At 42.6% G+C, this 17,146-nt stretch overlaps 2 protein-coding genes across 4 annotated transcripts in view; one reads left to right on the plus strand and one right to left on the minus strand.

The window, feature by feature from the left end:
• The first annotated feature begins 436 nt into the window (after nucleotides 1-436).
• On the plus strand, nucleotides 437-2,455 carry LOC146479569 (uncharacterized). The gene has a single exon (XM_085110226.1). The coding sequence runs from the start codon at nucleotides 1,227-1,229 to the stop codon at nucleotides 1,866-1,868; it is 642 nt and encodes a 213-aa protein (XP_084966352.1). The 5' UTR covers nucleotides 437-1,226; the 3' UTR covers nucleotides 1,869-2,455.
• A 683-nt stretch (nucleotides 2,456-3,138) lies between these two features.
• The window catches only part of LOC146479570 (endoplasmic reticulum aminopeptidase 2-like), a 45,168-nt gene continuing 31,160 nt past the window's right edge, over nucleotides 3,139-17,146 (minus strand). For all 3 annotated transcript variants that reach the window (XM_085110402.1, XM_085110400.1, XM_085110401.1), the window contains 10 exons: nucleotides 14,493-14,572; nucleotides 13,959-14,092; nucleotides 13,349-13,404; nucleotides 9,731-9,875; nucleotides 8,943-9,016; nucleotides 8,403-8,513; nucleotides 7,775-7,951; nucleotides 6,662-6,802; nucleotides 5,243-5,321; nucleotides 3,139-4,539 (listed from right to left, as the gene is read on the minus strand). In XM_085110402.1, the coding sequence (XP_084966528.1) occupies nucleotides 4,372-4,539; nucleotides 5,243-5,321; nucleotides 6,662-6,802; nucleotides 7,775-7,951; nucleotides 8,403-8,513; nucleotides 8,943-9,016; nucleotides 9,731-9,875; nucleotides 13,349-13,404; nucleotides 13,959-14,092; nucleotides 14,493-14,572 (1,165 nt within the window). In that variant the 3' untranslated portion in view covers nucleotides 3,139-4,371. The remainder of the gene's footprint in view (nucleotides 4,540-5,242; nucleotides 5,322-6,661; nucleotides 6,803-7,774; nucleotides 7,952-8,402; nucleotides 8,514-8,942; nucleotides 9,017-9,730; nucleotides 9,876-13,348; nucleotides 13,405-13,958; nucleotides 14,093-14,492; nucleotides 14,573-17,146) is intronic.

The raw sequence follows: 17,146 nt of genomic DNA on the forward strand, positions 1-17,146 counted from the left end.
AACAAGTTCCCAGACAAAAGAGATCGATAGCTTTTCAAACGGGAAATGGTTTTATCCGAGGACTGACAAATCTACTTATCAGTTACAAGAATCAAGTTCACATTTGTCTCCTGGGAAAGGATGGTTATGAACAATTGATAGGATTTTGTTAGCCTAGACCGTAAAAGCGCCAAAAAAAAAAGGTTTGAGCCTTGCAGATTGGAATAAACAAAATGATTGTGTACAAACTTGTTTAGAAAATATTCAGATATTAATAAACAAAATTGACCGATCGCCGGAGGAAAAATTACATATGAAGTCATTTCTATTTTTGTTATCTTTTAAAGTTTGTTATTTAGTTTCATTGCACACTTCATTTTTGTTTTGTTTTGTCGGGAGACAATTTCAAACAAACTACCCTCAAAACAACAGATTTATTTTTTTTTTAAGCTAGACAACTTTGCGCTTTAATTACTGTAGAAAAGTTAAAAGCGCACTCATTCTCTACAAAGATTAATGATATTAATTAATCTGTGCCAAACAACACACTGCGTCCTGTCGGAAAGTGAACGCACTGCCAAAAGACCTGTAATGAACAAACCGATGAATGATTTCATCACCGCAAATGATGACCCTCAGTCCGCAACAAAGCTTGGAGAACATTTTGCGGCCCAGAAGACAAAAGCGCGCAAGTGTTTATTAGTTCTCAATTACCAGTGCTGTTTACATCTTGTGTTAAAAATACAAATAGTTTCCTTTTTTGTGAATGACTATTTTAAAACTCAAGTCTTCTGGGTTGTTCAGCTCGCAGCGGGGCACGCGCCAATCCGTCTTGCTCCCAATATGGAGTGCATTGTTCTGCGCATGGCTGCACAAAGAGATGGATCCAAATGAGACGTAAATTATCGAACTTTCTTCGACCGCCCGTTGCTCTTTTCTTCCCGTGCAATTGTTTGAGCTCTAGCGCACTCAGCGAAGTACAAACGATAGTGTATTCGATTGTTGTTTCTAAATACTTCTCATAATTGGTTTACTTGTAAAGGGTGTTGCATATTCTCTTGAAGTTCTTATTGTACTCAATGTATTAACTCCACAAAAGTCGTCGCTTGGTTCTCTTGAAGCACTTGCCCAGCAAAAAGTTCTGCCTTTGGCTGTTAACACAACCAAAACGACTAAGTTCGTTTGTTTAGACACGAAAAGCGATCATAAGTTTTAAAAGATCTACAGAAACACTGAACAAAACTACCATGAAAGTAATCAAAGGAAAAGTCTCTTTCCGGGGACAGATGAAGAAGAGAAAGTGTTCTTGTCCGGACGAAGTCCTAACGAAAACGGAAGAAGCTAGTCCAAAACCTGAAGCCCAACCAATTGCGAGAAAAGTTTCTGCAGGCGAAGAACTGACACAAGCCATCGTGCGAAGCAGACGAAATGTCGAAGGCGCAGTGCGGAGAAGGTATCAAACTATGCCGATTTTCTCGGCCGTCGAAGAAAGCCAGAGGCCCGCAAGGGCAGTATCCTTCTGTCCGGAGATTTTGCTGCTTTCAGCAGTCATGGAAAATAACACGGAGGAATTAGCGAAGATACTACGAGAGGGGAATGTGAACGTGAATCAAGCGAACTCGATCGGAAGGCTGCCGATTCACGAAGCCGCTTCGGAAGGTTTCGTGGAATGCGCGCAGATGTTGATCGAAAATGGCGCGAATTTGACTCTGGAGTGCTCTGAGGGTTTTACGCCGTTGGAAGCCGCCGTTATCAGTGGGAATTTTGAATGCGCGGAACTCTTAATCCAGAGCGGAGCGCCCATTGATAAAATCAAAGATGGCTTCCTTGATCCTGTGATTGTAAAAGGAAGCAAGATGGCAACACAATGTATTGTAGACGAGGAATAAGAAACTGCGCCGAATGAGAACTTTTGAGAGTTGACTGCAAGCACTAAGCATATAGTTACTGATGGATGTAGACGTTAAACTATGCTTAGACTCAAATTTAGGGCCATCTACTCAAGATACGCAAGAATTCGTTCTCAAACAAGACTCAGAACTCATATGGAATTTTGTCCAGTTTGGGCGTGAAACGGTTTGAGTAATATATCACATGAAAGAAGTAGCAAAACCAAGCGGTTCTGACTTCTGGTAGCTGAACGCAGACTTCAACATTTCAGCTTTGCTAATGTACAGCAGAAATAGACAATTCTGCAGAAAGAAAGAAAGATGACTTAAAAACTGCCGTGGCAATTTTTAATTAGAAATTTCTTGTTTTAAGGCTAAGTGCATGCATAATTTTTTTAGACAATATAACCGATTCCAGATTGAAGCTAAAACTGACATTAATTTAACAGCATCTGTAGGTAGATACTAATTTATAGCTGGACATGAATACTTTAGAAATCGCTTTGCGTCCAAATGTTTTAAGTAAAGTGTTTGAGTTTAAAACTGTAAGAGACTTCAAAGTAAAGATTTAATGCTTTATTCCCGTGTTTGCCGATTGTTTGTGTATTATTAATTTGCTTCATCTAATCCAAAGAAAAGGTAAAAACGTAATCAGATAATTGGTTTCGTAACATATGGTGAGCGCGACGGTGTAAATATAATTAAAATAAATCTGTTAAATTTTCTAAAATTGGAATAAATTTTAAAACGGATAGTACCAAAAGGAACGTCTCTCGCAGTAGCTTTCAAATGACTCAGATTACATTCGAGGATTTCATCCACAGACTCAAACGTTAGAAGCACTTTGTGTAGCATAATAAGCAGCATCACAGACATTCAGTAAAGTATTGCCCAATAGGTTTCATTTATATGCATATGGTCACATTTCTCGATTTCATCCACAGACTGGAAAGTTGCAACCAACTTATACAGCATAACAAACAGTCCCACAGAAAAGAATAGCTTATTAGCTTGGTATTTGAATGGTCACATATTTGAATTTAAGCTCCTGAAAAGTTAGATAGAGACATATGTAGCGAAGAATAAAAAACAATACTGAAGTAATTAGTGCTCAATAGAATGCTCATACTTTGGAATTTTATGCACACATTAATCAATATCTTAAATATTTACAATCTGCACAACTTAGAAAAAAAATCGAAAATATTCCGTCCCATCATCCTTATAGCGCCACCCTTAGAAACCCTCCATTAAAAAACTGAAATGCTTCCAAAAAATAATTTTATTGATAAATGAAATCAGTAATTTCTATCGATCACGTACATCAGTAAGTATGATCATAGAAGAACTCAAATGCAAAAGTTAACAATTTTTTTGAGTAAATTATGACTATCTCCTGATGTTTTCTCGAATCTAAGATGGCGGATCCAAGATGACTGCTGAGGTAATTGTTACGTCACGTGACGTCCTTATCACATTTTGCGGACCACAAAGGACACAGCCTCGGATATACTATATACTTTCCAGGCTTCATCACTAAAGCTTTAATGGTGATTGAAGTTAGTTATTGGAACAATTACTACAAGTGTTTCTTTCAGTGAGTATAGGAAAATTTTATGAAGGGACAGTTGAGCCAAGGTCGTTCATCTGTAGTCTCAAACACTGAATCTTCTGACAACTCCCAAAAATCTGTAACGCTAGGAAGAAGATAGGATCTCAGCCAAACACGCGCTACAGGTGAAAGCTTCACCCAGCCACACACTACATCATGATCAATAACCACCAGTTGGGTGACGCTTTCATAACGAGAAACTTTGTCAAGGCCTTAACCATCGACAAAGCGGCTTCATGAAACCTCCAGGAACAGCTCTATAGCGAAATCGTCTCCACCACGAGAGTGAAGACTGTCGTTTAGAAGAAAGGTTCGTGAAGATAAAGCAAAGTCACTTCACGGCTACTTTTTGGTAGCCATACCATGAAAGATGGTATAAGTCTGGAGGGCTCAAAAGCCAAATTATATCAACCGGCTGGAATGTACAAAGGGTGGCCGTGGCAGAAGTTCTCAATCATCAATCTACTCTGTAAATTCGAGGATAAATAAAGTATGTATGTATGTATGTATGTATGTATGTATGTATGTATGTATGTATGTATGTATGTATGTATGTACGTACGTACGTACGTACGTACGTGCGTATTTATGTATGTATGTATGTATGTATGTATGTATGTATGTATGTATGTATGTATGTATGTATGTATGTATGTATGTATGTATGTATGTATGTATGTATGTATGTATGTATGTATGTATGTATGTATGTATGTATGTATGTATGTAATCATCAAGCAAAGACGTGCGGATTAAAAAAAGATCAATGAGTTTAAGCGGCACGGCCGACAAAACACAGAGGGTGGCCCAAACGAACGACGAACCTCTTGTCCCAGCTACATCAGTAATGTTCGGCAGAGATATCACTCCGTAGCGGCTTCAAACTTCCCGTTATGAAGAATTTCTACCGTACTCCTTTAACCACTGAATCATTCGTATCTCATTTGTCTTCAGTAGGGTCGGCGTACCAGCTATATTGCGGCGAATCTTTTCCAGGGTTTGTCTCTGCGCTCTGAGGGCCAGTTCGCCAGTAGGTAAGGACTTGAAGGTGTTTTTAACCTGGAGAAAAACAATTGTGTTGGCTTGAAACAACACCGAGATTTCCCATGTGTCCAAAACCTAACTTCTTGCCGTTGATCGCAAGCTGAAGAGAAAGTATTTAGAACGGAAACGACGCACTTCGTCAGAGTGATCAGAATCTTCGTTGCAAAACTTCGTCAGAGCGAAACGCTCAAAACATTCGTAACTTGAAATTGTTTGGCAAATTTCAGTTTATGTTTACTCAATTCAAACTGCAAATTTAGTCTATATGTGGTACAGTACAATACGATGATCGCCAACGGCGCTCGAGAAACGTTTAGTAAGGACCGAGTTGCTCGAGGCACGATTAGGGCTAATCCAGGCTAAGTACCATGACAACTTATAATTTTGTTCACATTTAATCCAGGATAAGTGCTAATCGGCTTCGAACAACTCGGCCCTGGTCTCCATAAGTTGGCTGACGATTTCACAGTTTGATAAAGGTAGCGACCTTTGGCGATCGTTAGCGATCACATCTAAGCATTCCTTAAATTTTTTTCTGAGGTTTAGTGGCTTAGTGATAGTCTGCGAAAGTAACAGAAATCGTTTCTAAACGGCTAGAATTTGACATTAACAAACGACAAGCTGACGATTTGTGCCGTTGCCAAAGAACGCAATGATTAATCTTCCTTTTTGTTAGTTACGTTAAAAGTACGACAATAAAACAAAAAGATTTACTTACCATGTTAAGTTGCTCTTTTGTGCGAAAGCTCCCGGCAACGGCTTTTACAAGATTTCCAAGCTTATAGCTCCCACTATACCTAATGTAAACACGAGAAACACATTGTATACATCACGAAATTTCTTAAAAGCAAAACACGGTTATACATCCAGGAAAACTGGCAACATTTTTAAGTTCAGGGTTCCGGATAGTCCAGCATCCATCCAAAAGATGGAATTCTATACTGAAGCATAAATTGTTTGTGATTATTTAAATTTGGATCATTAAATAATGCAGTTCCACTGGCAGAGATTAAATTGGCTAAGCGCCCATGGGATATTAGCAATTATACCACGAGTAAGAAATAACGGCCGTGAAATTGTTTTCTGGCCCTTTTGAAAAATACAATTAGAAATTACGATTTTTGTCTTTGCCCTATACCCCCATTTTGGAGCCTATTCACAGGCTATAGATTTACCTACGAATATTTCTTGTTTTTTATTTATTTATTTATTTATTTATTATTTTTATTTTTTATGAAACGATTGTTACACTCGCACATGACTTGTTGGATAAAGGATTAACGCCAACTCGGCGCGTGCTATTTATCATCTCATATCCACGAGCGAACAATTGTTAAATATATATGGCTACTCGAATTTTTGAAAAGGTGGGCGATGAAAACTTGAGCGCTTTTCGTGAAATGACACCGAATCATGGGTTTGATGGCCCCGAGAAGGTTCATAATGATGTAAAAGAGGGAGGAGTGGAGAATGAAGAGAGAGGAGAGGGAAAAAAAGACTGTGCAACCATTTGCATCGTTGTGTCAAGAAAGCATGACTTGAGCGGAATCATTTTCAAAAATCCAGGTAAATTTATACCAAACCAAACAGAGGAAAATCCATTTTAACGCTCGTGATGGCTTTCTTCGACTGTAAATTGATTGAAAAAATTGATTGAAAAAACCAAAAGGCATTTTTTCAGTATCATTGGCGCTTATACAAGAGGTCCTACAGGTTTTCAATTAGTCGAGCTCAGAGTCGTTTATAGGGGTGTCGCACACAGACTTCTAAACTTGGGTCACAAATTCGACAGGCGTGATACTGGATTTTTAACTAATCAGAAACCAGTTTTCACGCATGCAGTCTTTCCCGCGCTTGACACAGGTTCAGCACTTTTTTGGGCTGCCGCCGGTTGGCTCAGTTAGTAGAGCACTGAAGTGCTGAGGAGGAGGTCACAGGACTGTAGTAAGCTATCCTTTAGTCACGGATTCGATTCCAGGCCGGACCAACATTCAGGGTCTTAAAATAACTAAGGAGAAGGTGCTCCATTTACTTTGACACTCAAATGTCCACTTAGAAATGGGCGGTCCCGTCTCCAATTACGTAAAAGACCACCCTCAGTTCCAGCAGGTGTAGAATATATTTTTCTGTGTCTCACCTTCTTACAAAGGTTTTCCAGTGTTTCAGAATAAACTCCCATCTCGGGTCAGTGTTCCCTCCTCCCTTGTTAATCTGCTCAATCCAGTACAGGCTGTCCTGAGGCCGAACTTTGCTTTCATCCAAACTAAGGAGCAGATTTCTGTTGAGGGAAAACTCTGTGGTAAGCCATCATTTTTTTTCCTAAACTGGACGACGATTCAGTGACCTACAGCCTCGTTCCCAGTCCTGATCGGGCTGATCGAGCGAGCTTAGCTGCTTGTGTGAGGCTTGGCAGCGTCTTTCTGATCAGAAAAACGTGTGACGTCACGTTCGATCCGGCGCGCGCCAAGGACTACTGGGGACGAGGCTGGCTGATCTAGTTTAATCATTGCTAAATAGCAATAGGATAAGAGAAAATAAACTTGATCAGTTATTTTGCATGACTTTTCGAATAATTTTAGCTGTAAATTTTAAATCTCCTGTCAGGAGGAAACCAGCAAGTAAAAAAACAAATGAAACAAAACAGATTTATGCCAAAGCAATTCTCTCTAAATGAAGCACCGTGCAAAACATAACGAATTGAAGAAAGCCAAAACCGGATAAGATTCGCGAGTATCAAGCCATAGTAACGTTTGGCTTTTTTTTCACGGTGAAAACTTCATGCGTGACTTGTCACGCTATTAGGCTTTGAGCCAATCACAAGCGCCGTAAAACAATGAGTAACTTATCCTTTAGGTTCGGCACATGAGAGGAGCGGCGTCTGAGGCAACTGCCGCTCCAGTGTCGCACAATGCGGCAGACATTGTTAAAGTTAACGATGTCGCACAATGCGGCAGACATTGTCAAAGTTAATAAGTTAAAGTTAATAATTTATTGTTGCTTACTTAATTATCTCTAAAAAATGCGTGGTTACCCCCAGATTTCTTTTTGGATTTCAATAGCCCTTGCTAAGATCAGCTTTTCCCGCATAGTCATAAACCAAACAAAAATACTTCTTTATTAGTAGGCACTGTCCTTAATAAATCAATTGGGTTCAGCATATCAGTGGAGCGGCGCCTGGATAAGCCCTTAGACACTTTGTTCTACGTGTTCCATAAACAACTTTTGTAATCATTTTCTTATTGCTAGTTACCTCGTTCTGATGCTGTCGGTGTCAAATGACGTAATAACATTCATCACGTGCTTCCGGTCCGCGTCAAAAGGAGACTGCTGGTAAACTGACCACAGATAGTTCCAGTCCTCCTCGTTTGATTTGTTCACTCCGAATGAGAAAGCCAGGTACCGGAAGTTTGAGCCGACATTTGGAAGACTGGGGACAGGAAGTGAACATAAGAGAGAGGAATGATTTTTCTTAACAAAGGGCCCCTCAACTTGCTTGCCTACATGAAAAGCCCTTCTGTGACCCTTTCACTCTCTGACCATAAGAGCCATTAAAAGAAAAAAAAAGGGAAAAAAAAAGAAAACGGGTGTCAGGTGTTCGGATACTTGTAACTGAATTATAGTTTTGATTGTGGACATTCTTGCATCGGCTTCCCTTACTTCCCTTTTACACTGTTAGCTTGGGTGAGGAAATGCGCAGAGAAAAGCATTTCCACGAGAAATATGCGCGCGTTTTGCGTCTGTCTCAACTTCATTTTGTCAGGGCTTGTAGCTTAGATTTTCAGTCACCAGATGTAGAGCTTGTTTTGCTGCATGCTGTCTTTTAGTTGATTGGTAACGATGTTATTCGGCTTAGAATGTTGCGATTATGGCTAATGTACCTTCCAAGAGACGTTTTCTTTAGCTTGCTAAACAGGCGAGTGAAAATTTCATTGATGTCCTTTCTTTGGCCGACTTTCATAGCTTCGGATAAAACGTCGTATCTAAAAGACCTGAGAAGAAAACATAGTTAAACATATTATCAGTAATTTTTACATTTTGTGGGCATATGTTGAGCGCAGCAGGGTTCGTCCCAGGGCTCAAATATACTGAATTATCCTTTTTTTCTTTTCGAGCCTGAAGTTTGGCGAGCTTTTTTTCAAAAGAATTAAAATTCTTTAAGCTACCAATGTTGCTAACATCAGTAGTCTTGTGGTTCCAATTACCGCGATCTTTTTTAGCTTGAATACCAAACTTTGTTTTTTCGGCGAGTCTCCCGCAAATTCAAGTCATTTTTGAGCCCCGTGATCTTGAGCCCACGTTTCTGGCTGCATGCCAGTGACGTAGCGACTACATTACTCAGCTCAGTTACTTAAAAGGTATAGCTATAGCCAAAGGTTAGCCCGTAAATCAGCGGTTAAATGAGTAATATATTGAAGCACCTTTCCTGTTCGGTTCCAGTGTCCTCTGTGCCGAGGTAGTTAATAAGATGATCTTGAAGTGCCCATAAAAATTTCTGTAAACAAAACAGCGGTTAGGTAAAATAATAATGCGCTATGTAATCATGGTAACTGGTTCACCACCAATTTTAGTCATATAAATACTACTATGGGGTCTACTATCAGAGAGATTTTCAAAGTAATTTCGCGTTTGCTTCGTGTTTGCTTCACTTCGCTCTGTCATTGGTTAACAAAACTCGCACCACTTTCTCAACCAATGAGAAGCCAAACGACATGCAATCGTGTCTTGCTCGTGCTGGTGCTCGCGTCAACTCGTGTCTTTTCCCGCGCTTGGCGCCGGTTACATGGATTTGTTTCAAATTCTGATTTGTTCATTTTCGCTGCTTGCGTCTGAGGTGATTGGCCGGGTATTTACTTCCAATTTGATTTACGACACTCAGTTTAAAGCCACACTCTTATTCTTAGCTGGTCAGCTTCTCAATTTTGAATTTATAAATTATGCAGGCTACACAACCTTTAATCCACAATTATACTATGAGAATTCAGGGACATTCATAATGTTTATAAACTGACTTACTTAGCAGGATAAAAGTGTGGAATTTGTGACATTGTTGTGGCGATTTCTACAGTGGACTAGATTTCTGTGGGATCTGATTCTTTGCGGCTCGCTAAAAAAACAGCCGGGTACATGAAAGCCAAACAAGAAACAGAACACACTCTAGCCAAAATATAAAATTACCCTACTTGCTCGAAAGAATAATGGAAGGTACCTGGTACAGGACTCTGTGAGGTTTACTGAACACTCCCGTGAGACGTTTCATCATTTTTCTCGCCACGGACCAAGGAAGTGGGTGTAATTCTTGTACAAGGTACCTTGACAGGTTTAAGGCCAAGATGGGATCTAATAGGCCTTGACTGAGAAAGAACAAAACACACACTATAATTATCATGGACTGAGTATTCAAAGTAGCTCTTTTTCATGAAAAAAGGAGCAAAACAAAATTAAACCAATTTTGGCAGTTACGAGTTTTTCCGCGCTGTTTGAGTGCTTTCTCACGCTTAACACTAGCTGGTTACAAGTTTTCCCGCGCTTGACACCGGTCACATGTTTTCCCGCGCTTGACACCGGTCACATGTTTTCCCCGCGCTCGACACCGGTAACATGTTTTCCCGCGCTTGACATCGGTCACATGTTTTCCCGCGCTTGACAACGGTCACATGTTTTCCCGCCCTTGACACCGGTCACATGTTTTCCCGCGCTCGACACCGGTCACATGTTTTCTCGCGCTTGACACCGGTCACATGTTTTCCCGCGCTTGACACCGGTCACATGTTTTCCCCGCGCTTGACACCGGTAACATGTTTTCCCGCGCTTGACACCGGTAACATGTTTTCCCGCGCTTGACACCGGTAACATATTTTCCCGCGCTTGATACCGGTAACATGTTTCCTTCGCGCTTGACACCGGTAACATGTTTTCCCGCGCTTGACACCGGTAACATGTTTTCCCCGCGCTTGACACCGGTAACATATTTTCCCGCGCTTGATACCGGTAACATGTTTTCCCCGCCCTTGACAACGGTCACATGTTTTCCCGCCCTTGACACCGGTCACATGTTTTCCCGCGCTTGATACCGGTCACATGTTTTCCCGCGCTTGACACCGGTCACATGTTTTCCCGCGCTTGACACCGGTCACATGTTTTCCCCGCGCTTGACACCGATAACATGTTTTCCTGCGCTTGACACTGGTAACATGTTTTCCCGCGCTTGACACCGGTAACATATTTTCCCGCGCTTGATACCGGTAACATGTTTCCCCCGCCCTTGACAACGGTCGCATGTTTTCCCGCCCTTGACACCGGTCACATGTTTTCCCGCGCTCAACACCGGTCACATGTTTTCCCGCGCTTGATACCGGTAACATGTTTTCCCGCGCTTGACACCGGTCACATGTTTTCCCGCGCTTGACACCGGTAACATATTTTCCCGCGCTTGACATCGGTCACATGTTTTCCCGCGCTTGACAACGGTCACATGTTTTCCCGCCCTTGACACCGGTCACATGTTTTCCCGCGCTCGACACCGGTCACATGTTTTCCCGCGCTTGACACCGGTCACATGTTTTCCCGCGCTTGACAACGGTCACATGTTTTCCCGCCCTTGACACCGGTCACATGTTTTCCCGCGCTTGACACCGGTCACATGTTTTCCCCGCGCTCGACACCGGTAACATGTTTTCCCGCGCTTGACATCGGTCACATGTTTTCCCGCGCTTGACAACGGTCACATGTTTTCCCGCCCTTGACACCGGTCACATGTTTTCCCGCGCTCGACACCGGTCACATGTTTTCTCGCGCTTGACACCGGTCACATGTTTTCCCGCGCTTGACACCGGTCACATGTTTTCCCCGCGCTTGACACCGGTAACATGTTTTCCCGCGCTTGACACCGGTAACATGTTTTCCCGCGCTTGACACCGGTAACATATTTTCCCGCGCTTGATACCGGTAACATGTTTCCTTCGCGCTTGACACCGGTAACATGTTTTCCCGCGCTTGACACCGGTAACATGTTTTCCCCGCGCTTGACACCGGTAACATATTTTCCCGCGCTTGATACCGGTAACATGTTTTCCCCGCCCTTGACAACGGTCACATGTTTTCCCGCCCTTGACACCGGTCACATGTTTTCCCGCGCTTGATACCGGTCACATGTTTTCCCGCGCTTGACACCGGTCACATGTTTTCCCGCGCTTGACACCGGTCACATGTTTTCCCCGCGCTTGACACCGATAACATGTTTTCCTGCGCTTGACACTGGTAACATGTTTTCCCGCGCTTGACACCGGTAACATATTTTCCCGCGCTTGATACCGGTAACATGTTTCCCCCGCCCTTGACAACGGTCGCATGTTTTCCCGCCCTTGACACCGGTCACATGTTTTCCCGCGCTCAACACCGGTCACATGTTTTCCCGCGCTTGATACCGGTAACATGTTTTCCCGCGCTTGACACCGGTCACATGTTTTCCCGCGCTTGACACCGGTAACATATTTTCCCGCGCTTGACATCGGTCACATGTTTTCCCGCGCTTGACAACGGTCACATGTTTTCCCGCCCTTGACACCGGTCACATGTTTTCCCGCGCTCGACACCGGTCACATGTTTTCCCGCGCTTGACACCGGTCACATGTTTTCCCGCGCTTGACAACGGTCACATGTTTTCCCGCCCTTGACACCGGTCACATGTTTTCCCGCGCTCGACACCGGTCACATGTTTTCCCGCGCTTGACACTGGTCACATGTTTTCCCGCGCTTGACATCGGTCACATGTTTTCCCCGCACTCGACACCGGTAACATGTTTTCCCGCGCTTGACATCGGTCACATGTTTTCCCGCCCTTGACACCGGTCACATGTTTTCCCGCGCTTGACACCGGTCACATGTTTTCCCCGCGCTTGACACCGGTAACATGTTTTCCCGCGCTTGACACCGGTAACATGTTTTCCTGCGCTTGACACCGGTAGCATATTTTCCCGCGCTTGATACCGGTAACATGTTTCCTTCGCGCTTGACACCGGTAACATGTTTTCCCGCGCTTGACACCGGTAACATGTTTTCCCCGTGCTTGACACCGGTAACATATTTTCCCGCGCTTGATACCGGTAACATGTTTCCCCCGCCCTTGACAACGGTCACATGTTTTCCCGCCCTTGACACCGGTCACATGTTTTCCTGCGCTTGATACCGGTCACATGTTTTCCCGCGCTTGACACCGGTCACATGTTTTCCCGCGCTTGACACCGGTCACATGTTTTCCCCGCGCTTGACACCGGTAACATGTTTTCCCGCGCTTGACACCGGTAACATGTTTTCCCGCGCTTGACACCGGTAACATATTTTCCCGCGCTTGATACCGGTAACATGTTTCCCCCGCCCTTGACAACGGTCGCATGTTTTCCCGCCCTTGACACCGGTCACATGTTTTCCCGCGCTTGATACCGGTAACATGTTTTCCCGCGCTTGACACCGGTCACATGTTTTCCCGCGCTTGACACCGGCGACATGTTTTCCGGTGCTTGGCACTTGTTGCATCATTTGTCACCTTTCGCACCGACTGCATACATTTGCATCTAGTTCTAACTGGTTCATTGTGTTTTTGCGCCAAAATGTTTGAGTGCCCCAGTTGGCCGTACTTCGGAACAAGAATGCATACAATAAGGTTACTAAAAATAGCTCGCATACAAGCGGTTTTTGTAATCACGGCAGCTAATGATCGTGCGTAAGCAAACGTCTTAACTCATTTCGTTTATTCTTATTCCGTAACACGGTCAGTCAAACACGATATTAACTTGAAGTAATTTATGTGAAGGTGAATATAACTCACCAAGAAAGGGTGAAAACGTCGTGAATCAAGCCAGCTCGATCAGATGGAGTGAACACCTTTAAGAAATTCATAAATAATATACAAGAACATAATAATTAACCCAACTATTGCTGAATTGTTCGGTATATCTTGGTTTTCTTACCAAAATGTTTGGTAAACTTTGGTAATCTCCGGATAAATTGCACTCAAGTAACTGCGCTGGAATGCAAATCAGCGACCAATCAGCAATTGAGTTTAACCATTCAAATGAAAGCTAGTGAGCAGTACTTTTCTCTGGTGTTGTTGTTAATCCTGTACTTTGTGGTTTTGATTTTTCAAGTGGATGGATGAAATCCTCAAGCGTGACCATTCAAATGCAAGCTACCGAGCAGAATTGAATGACTGCTGTACCCCTTATCTCCGCCCGCCTCGACTAGCACCTGCTATTTGCGGGCGGAAATGGACCTTATGTAAATGACACTTGTTAATAATAATTAAGTGTAAAGTGTAAACCCAGAACTTTCATGAGGCACTGCTCGTTTTCCAGGGTCTTCAATTTTTTGAGAATTTTCAGTGCTGTGAGTGTCAGGACTGTTGAGAATGAAACGTTCTGAATACGATAAATATCTACCTGGTGACCTATTCTGAGCTGCGCTGCAAGCTTTCTCCAGTTTTCTTGGTCGTAGTTCACCATAAAGAATCCCGTGGCGTTAACATTCGCCATTATCCAGGAATCTGTGGACACGCCTTTTATTGCGTACCATTCTATCAAGACAGAAAATATAATCAAAGACGATGAGTTGTTTTTATACAGTTCAGAGCTACCTTACCAGGCATTAGATTATGCGTTACGAGTGAAGCCACAGATTAATTGGCCATTTCCAAGTTGCTTTGAACCCCATTACGAAAGCGAACTTAAGTGCAAGGTTTTTAAAATGAAAATTAGTTTTCATTCATAGGCAAACAAATCTAATTTTCACATGAAAAGCATTGCACTTAGCCCTGCTGTCACAATGAGCTTTACAGCAACTCGGGAGTGGCCTATTATTGAGATATAATCGACTTTCCAGAGATTAACGTCTTTACCCTACTTGCCGATGTAATCAAATCGAAGATGAAACTCATTTTCCTTTTATTTCAACATTATTTAAATACATAAACTTACTGCTGTTTTGTGGTATTGAAATCCAGCGTGGTTTTGGATGAAACTGCGTAATGTATGACACAGGAACAAACCATGATTTCCTAAGGAAACAATGAAAAACAAAAAACAAAAAACAGATTTACGTGTCACGACTGACAGATATCAAGGGACAAGGAACGATTGGTTTTTTTTCTCTTCGTCATGACTGATCGAAGCAAAGACATGTTTTACACTGAACAGTTAAGGCAAGTTAAGCTAGCTACAAAGCTTAGCAAACGCGAAACCTGTGCAAAGCAAACGAACAACAAACGAAACCTCCACGGGTAATCAAACACATGCATAATTATTTTTTAGAGGGCTAAAAATAATCATTCCTTACTATCGAGCATCTTATGTCAATGCCTGAGACACAATTAACGACATACATGACGTGATTAAGGTTTCGCAATGCATCAAAGGACAATTCTAATCATACTTAAAGTAGCCTGCGTAGCAGTCGTTTCCGTTTCCTTCAAGCCAAGCGGGGCAAGCGCGCGAGGGCATTGAGCAAAAAGGAGCAAAAAAGTAGGAGCAGGGGGGAGGGGCCCCTCCCCCCCCGCTCCTACTTTTTTGCTCCTTTTTTCCCAATGCCCTCGCGAGCTTGCACCGCTTGGCTTGAAGGAAACGGAAACGACTGCTACGCAGGCTATACCTAAAGGTACACAGTCACCTTTGTGACCGCGATGACCTGGACACTAGTTTTGTCAATTTTGAAAAACGTCCACCTCAACCTAGCCTCCCACGCAGTCGTTTTTAGGGGAATCGTATAGCCTCCCACGCAGTCGTTTTTAGGGGAATCGTATTACCTCCTCCCCACAAACGCCTGCTTACCCAAGCGCCACATTCCTTTCCCATTGTTTTACTCCCCGAGCATCCTAGCCAATTACCATCGAGATATTGTTTAATGACATCAAATCAAATTGCTGGTTACAATGGTCGCTTCCGTTTCCCGCGAGCTTTGTACAGTGTCTACAGTCTCTGTTTAATACAGTCTTGAGAGATGCGGGAGTTAAGTTGGAATATATATATATTTTTTCGCTACTGGAATGGCTGGTCATGGCTGAAACACAAAACAAATATCGAATGTGAATACAAGCGCTTCTTGTGAAACAAATTGCAACAACAAAGCGAGTTTCAACTGCAAAATCTTTAAAGTTTACCGACATATCGGGTAATATTTCGGTTTCCTCCACATCGACAAGGTCGACAAGATTGAAGGCAAAGCTTGATAAATATTAAAGCGACTTTGCGTAACCAGTCGGCAAATTTACGAAAATATCGCTATTTCCCGTCACGAATTTTTTTTATTGCAGTCAGTTAATAGGCATTTACACGAGAAATTTTGAACGTAGGGCACACGGTGCTAAAAGCTCACGTAAGCTCGGTCAAGTTCTGTCTCCGTTGTGATGTTTTTCACTGTTCCCGAGAGAGGCGTTCTGAGGTCAAGGTCAACCTTCCAGATTTTAGAAGGTTCACTGTGATTGGCTTAGCGGCGGAAAGGAATGTGGCGCTTGGGTAAGCAGGCGTTTGTGGGGAGGAGGAAATACGATTCCCCTAAAAACGACTGCGTGGGAGGCTAACCTCAACCCGAAATCAAAAGTACGCGTCGAATGGATCTAGAAATCCGCTTCAATCTTCCCAGTGTTTCATTGGATTTTCAATCTTTTACTGGAAAACTGTTTCTGAGTATGCTTTTGCTCATCCTATGGTATTATTTTATCATACAGTATGGATCGTGTCTCCAACGGAACATGGAAAGAAGAGATGGGAAACGTGAAGGCGCCGGGCGGAAGAAGTCGCCTGCGTTGAGCAATACAACGAGAAAAGTAAATCAAATACATTGGAAAACAAATATCCATTATATATATTTGGAAAATCGCATTTTCTCACCCTGGCGAAAGGTTCGTGCGGAGGGAATCTTCGTAAACGATTCGAACTTTGCGTCACATATATAGCCGCTTGGTTTGGAGCTCAGGCGAAGACAAGCTTTGGTACGCAGTCGATTATCTCCTCGACAAGGAAAACCTCTCTTAGAACCTTGTTTTCTACGGGTCGAGCAAGCGTTCTTGTAATGACATGAGTTTGGTTCCTAAATTTAGATAACGGAGAAGTTGTACAAACGAAATTATAAACGCAAAATATATGCCGATTGAAAGCAGAAATAAAGCTTACCGGTAGTTTTGCTACAAAGTCGTTTCGCTACACTGCAGTTCAGGCGATTCGCCACGTTTTAAAATTGACATATTCTCTAATATTTAAACTCAATTTGCTTCTTATGCAAACACTGTGAAACGTAGAAACAGCTACGATAATTTTTCACTCGACCGGATATCGAAATAAACAATTAAATGATTCTTCGACTTCAAAGGTATTCGTTGACGTTTGGCTTTCCCTGGAGACGTCCATCAGTAAATTTTCCATGGTAGCAAGAAAATGAGTGTTCTAATATGACATTAGGTCTATAATCACTATAATACTGAATTTTGACTGGCAAACACTTCGACTCCACAAGGCTTGTTTAGATTTTTCAAAGGATGCGCTTCTCGGTGCGAGACTTGCGGATGAAGTGCGATATGCAAATCAGCTAAGAAATGATATCTAATGCGCATGTGCACCGGGTGACTGTGTCCCTTTAA

Source organism: Pavona decussata, unplaced genomic scaffold, assembly GCF_977016875.1.
Source record: "Pavona decussata unplaced genomic scaffold, jaPavDecu1.1 SCAFFOLD_58, whole genome shotgun sequence".
NCBI classification, from domain to species: Eukaryota; Metazoa; Cnidaria; class Anthozoa; order Scleractinia; family Agariciidae; genus Pavona; species Pavona decussata.

Bases quoted from the DNA above. Each gene is read 5' to 3' on its own strand.
- LOC146479569 (XM_085110226.1), top strand. From the start codon at position 1,227: ATGAAAGTAATCAAAGGAAAAGTCTCTTTCCGGGGACAGATGAAGAAG.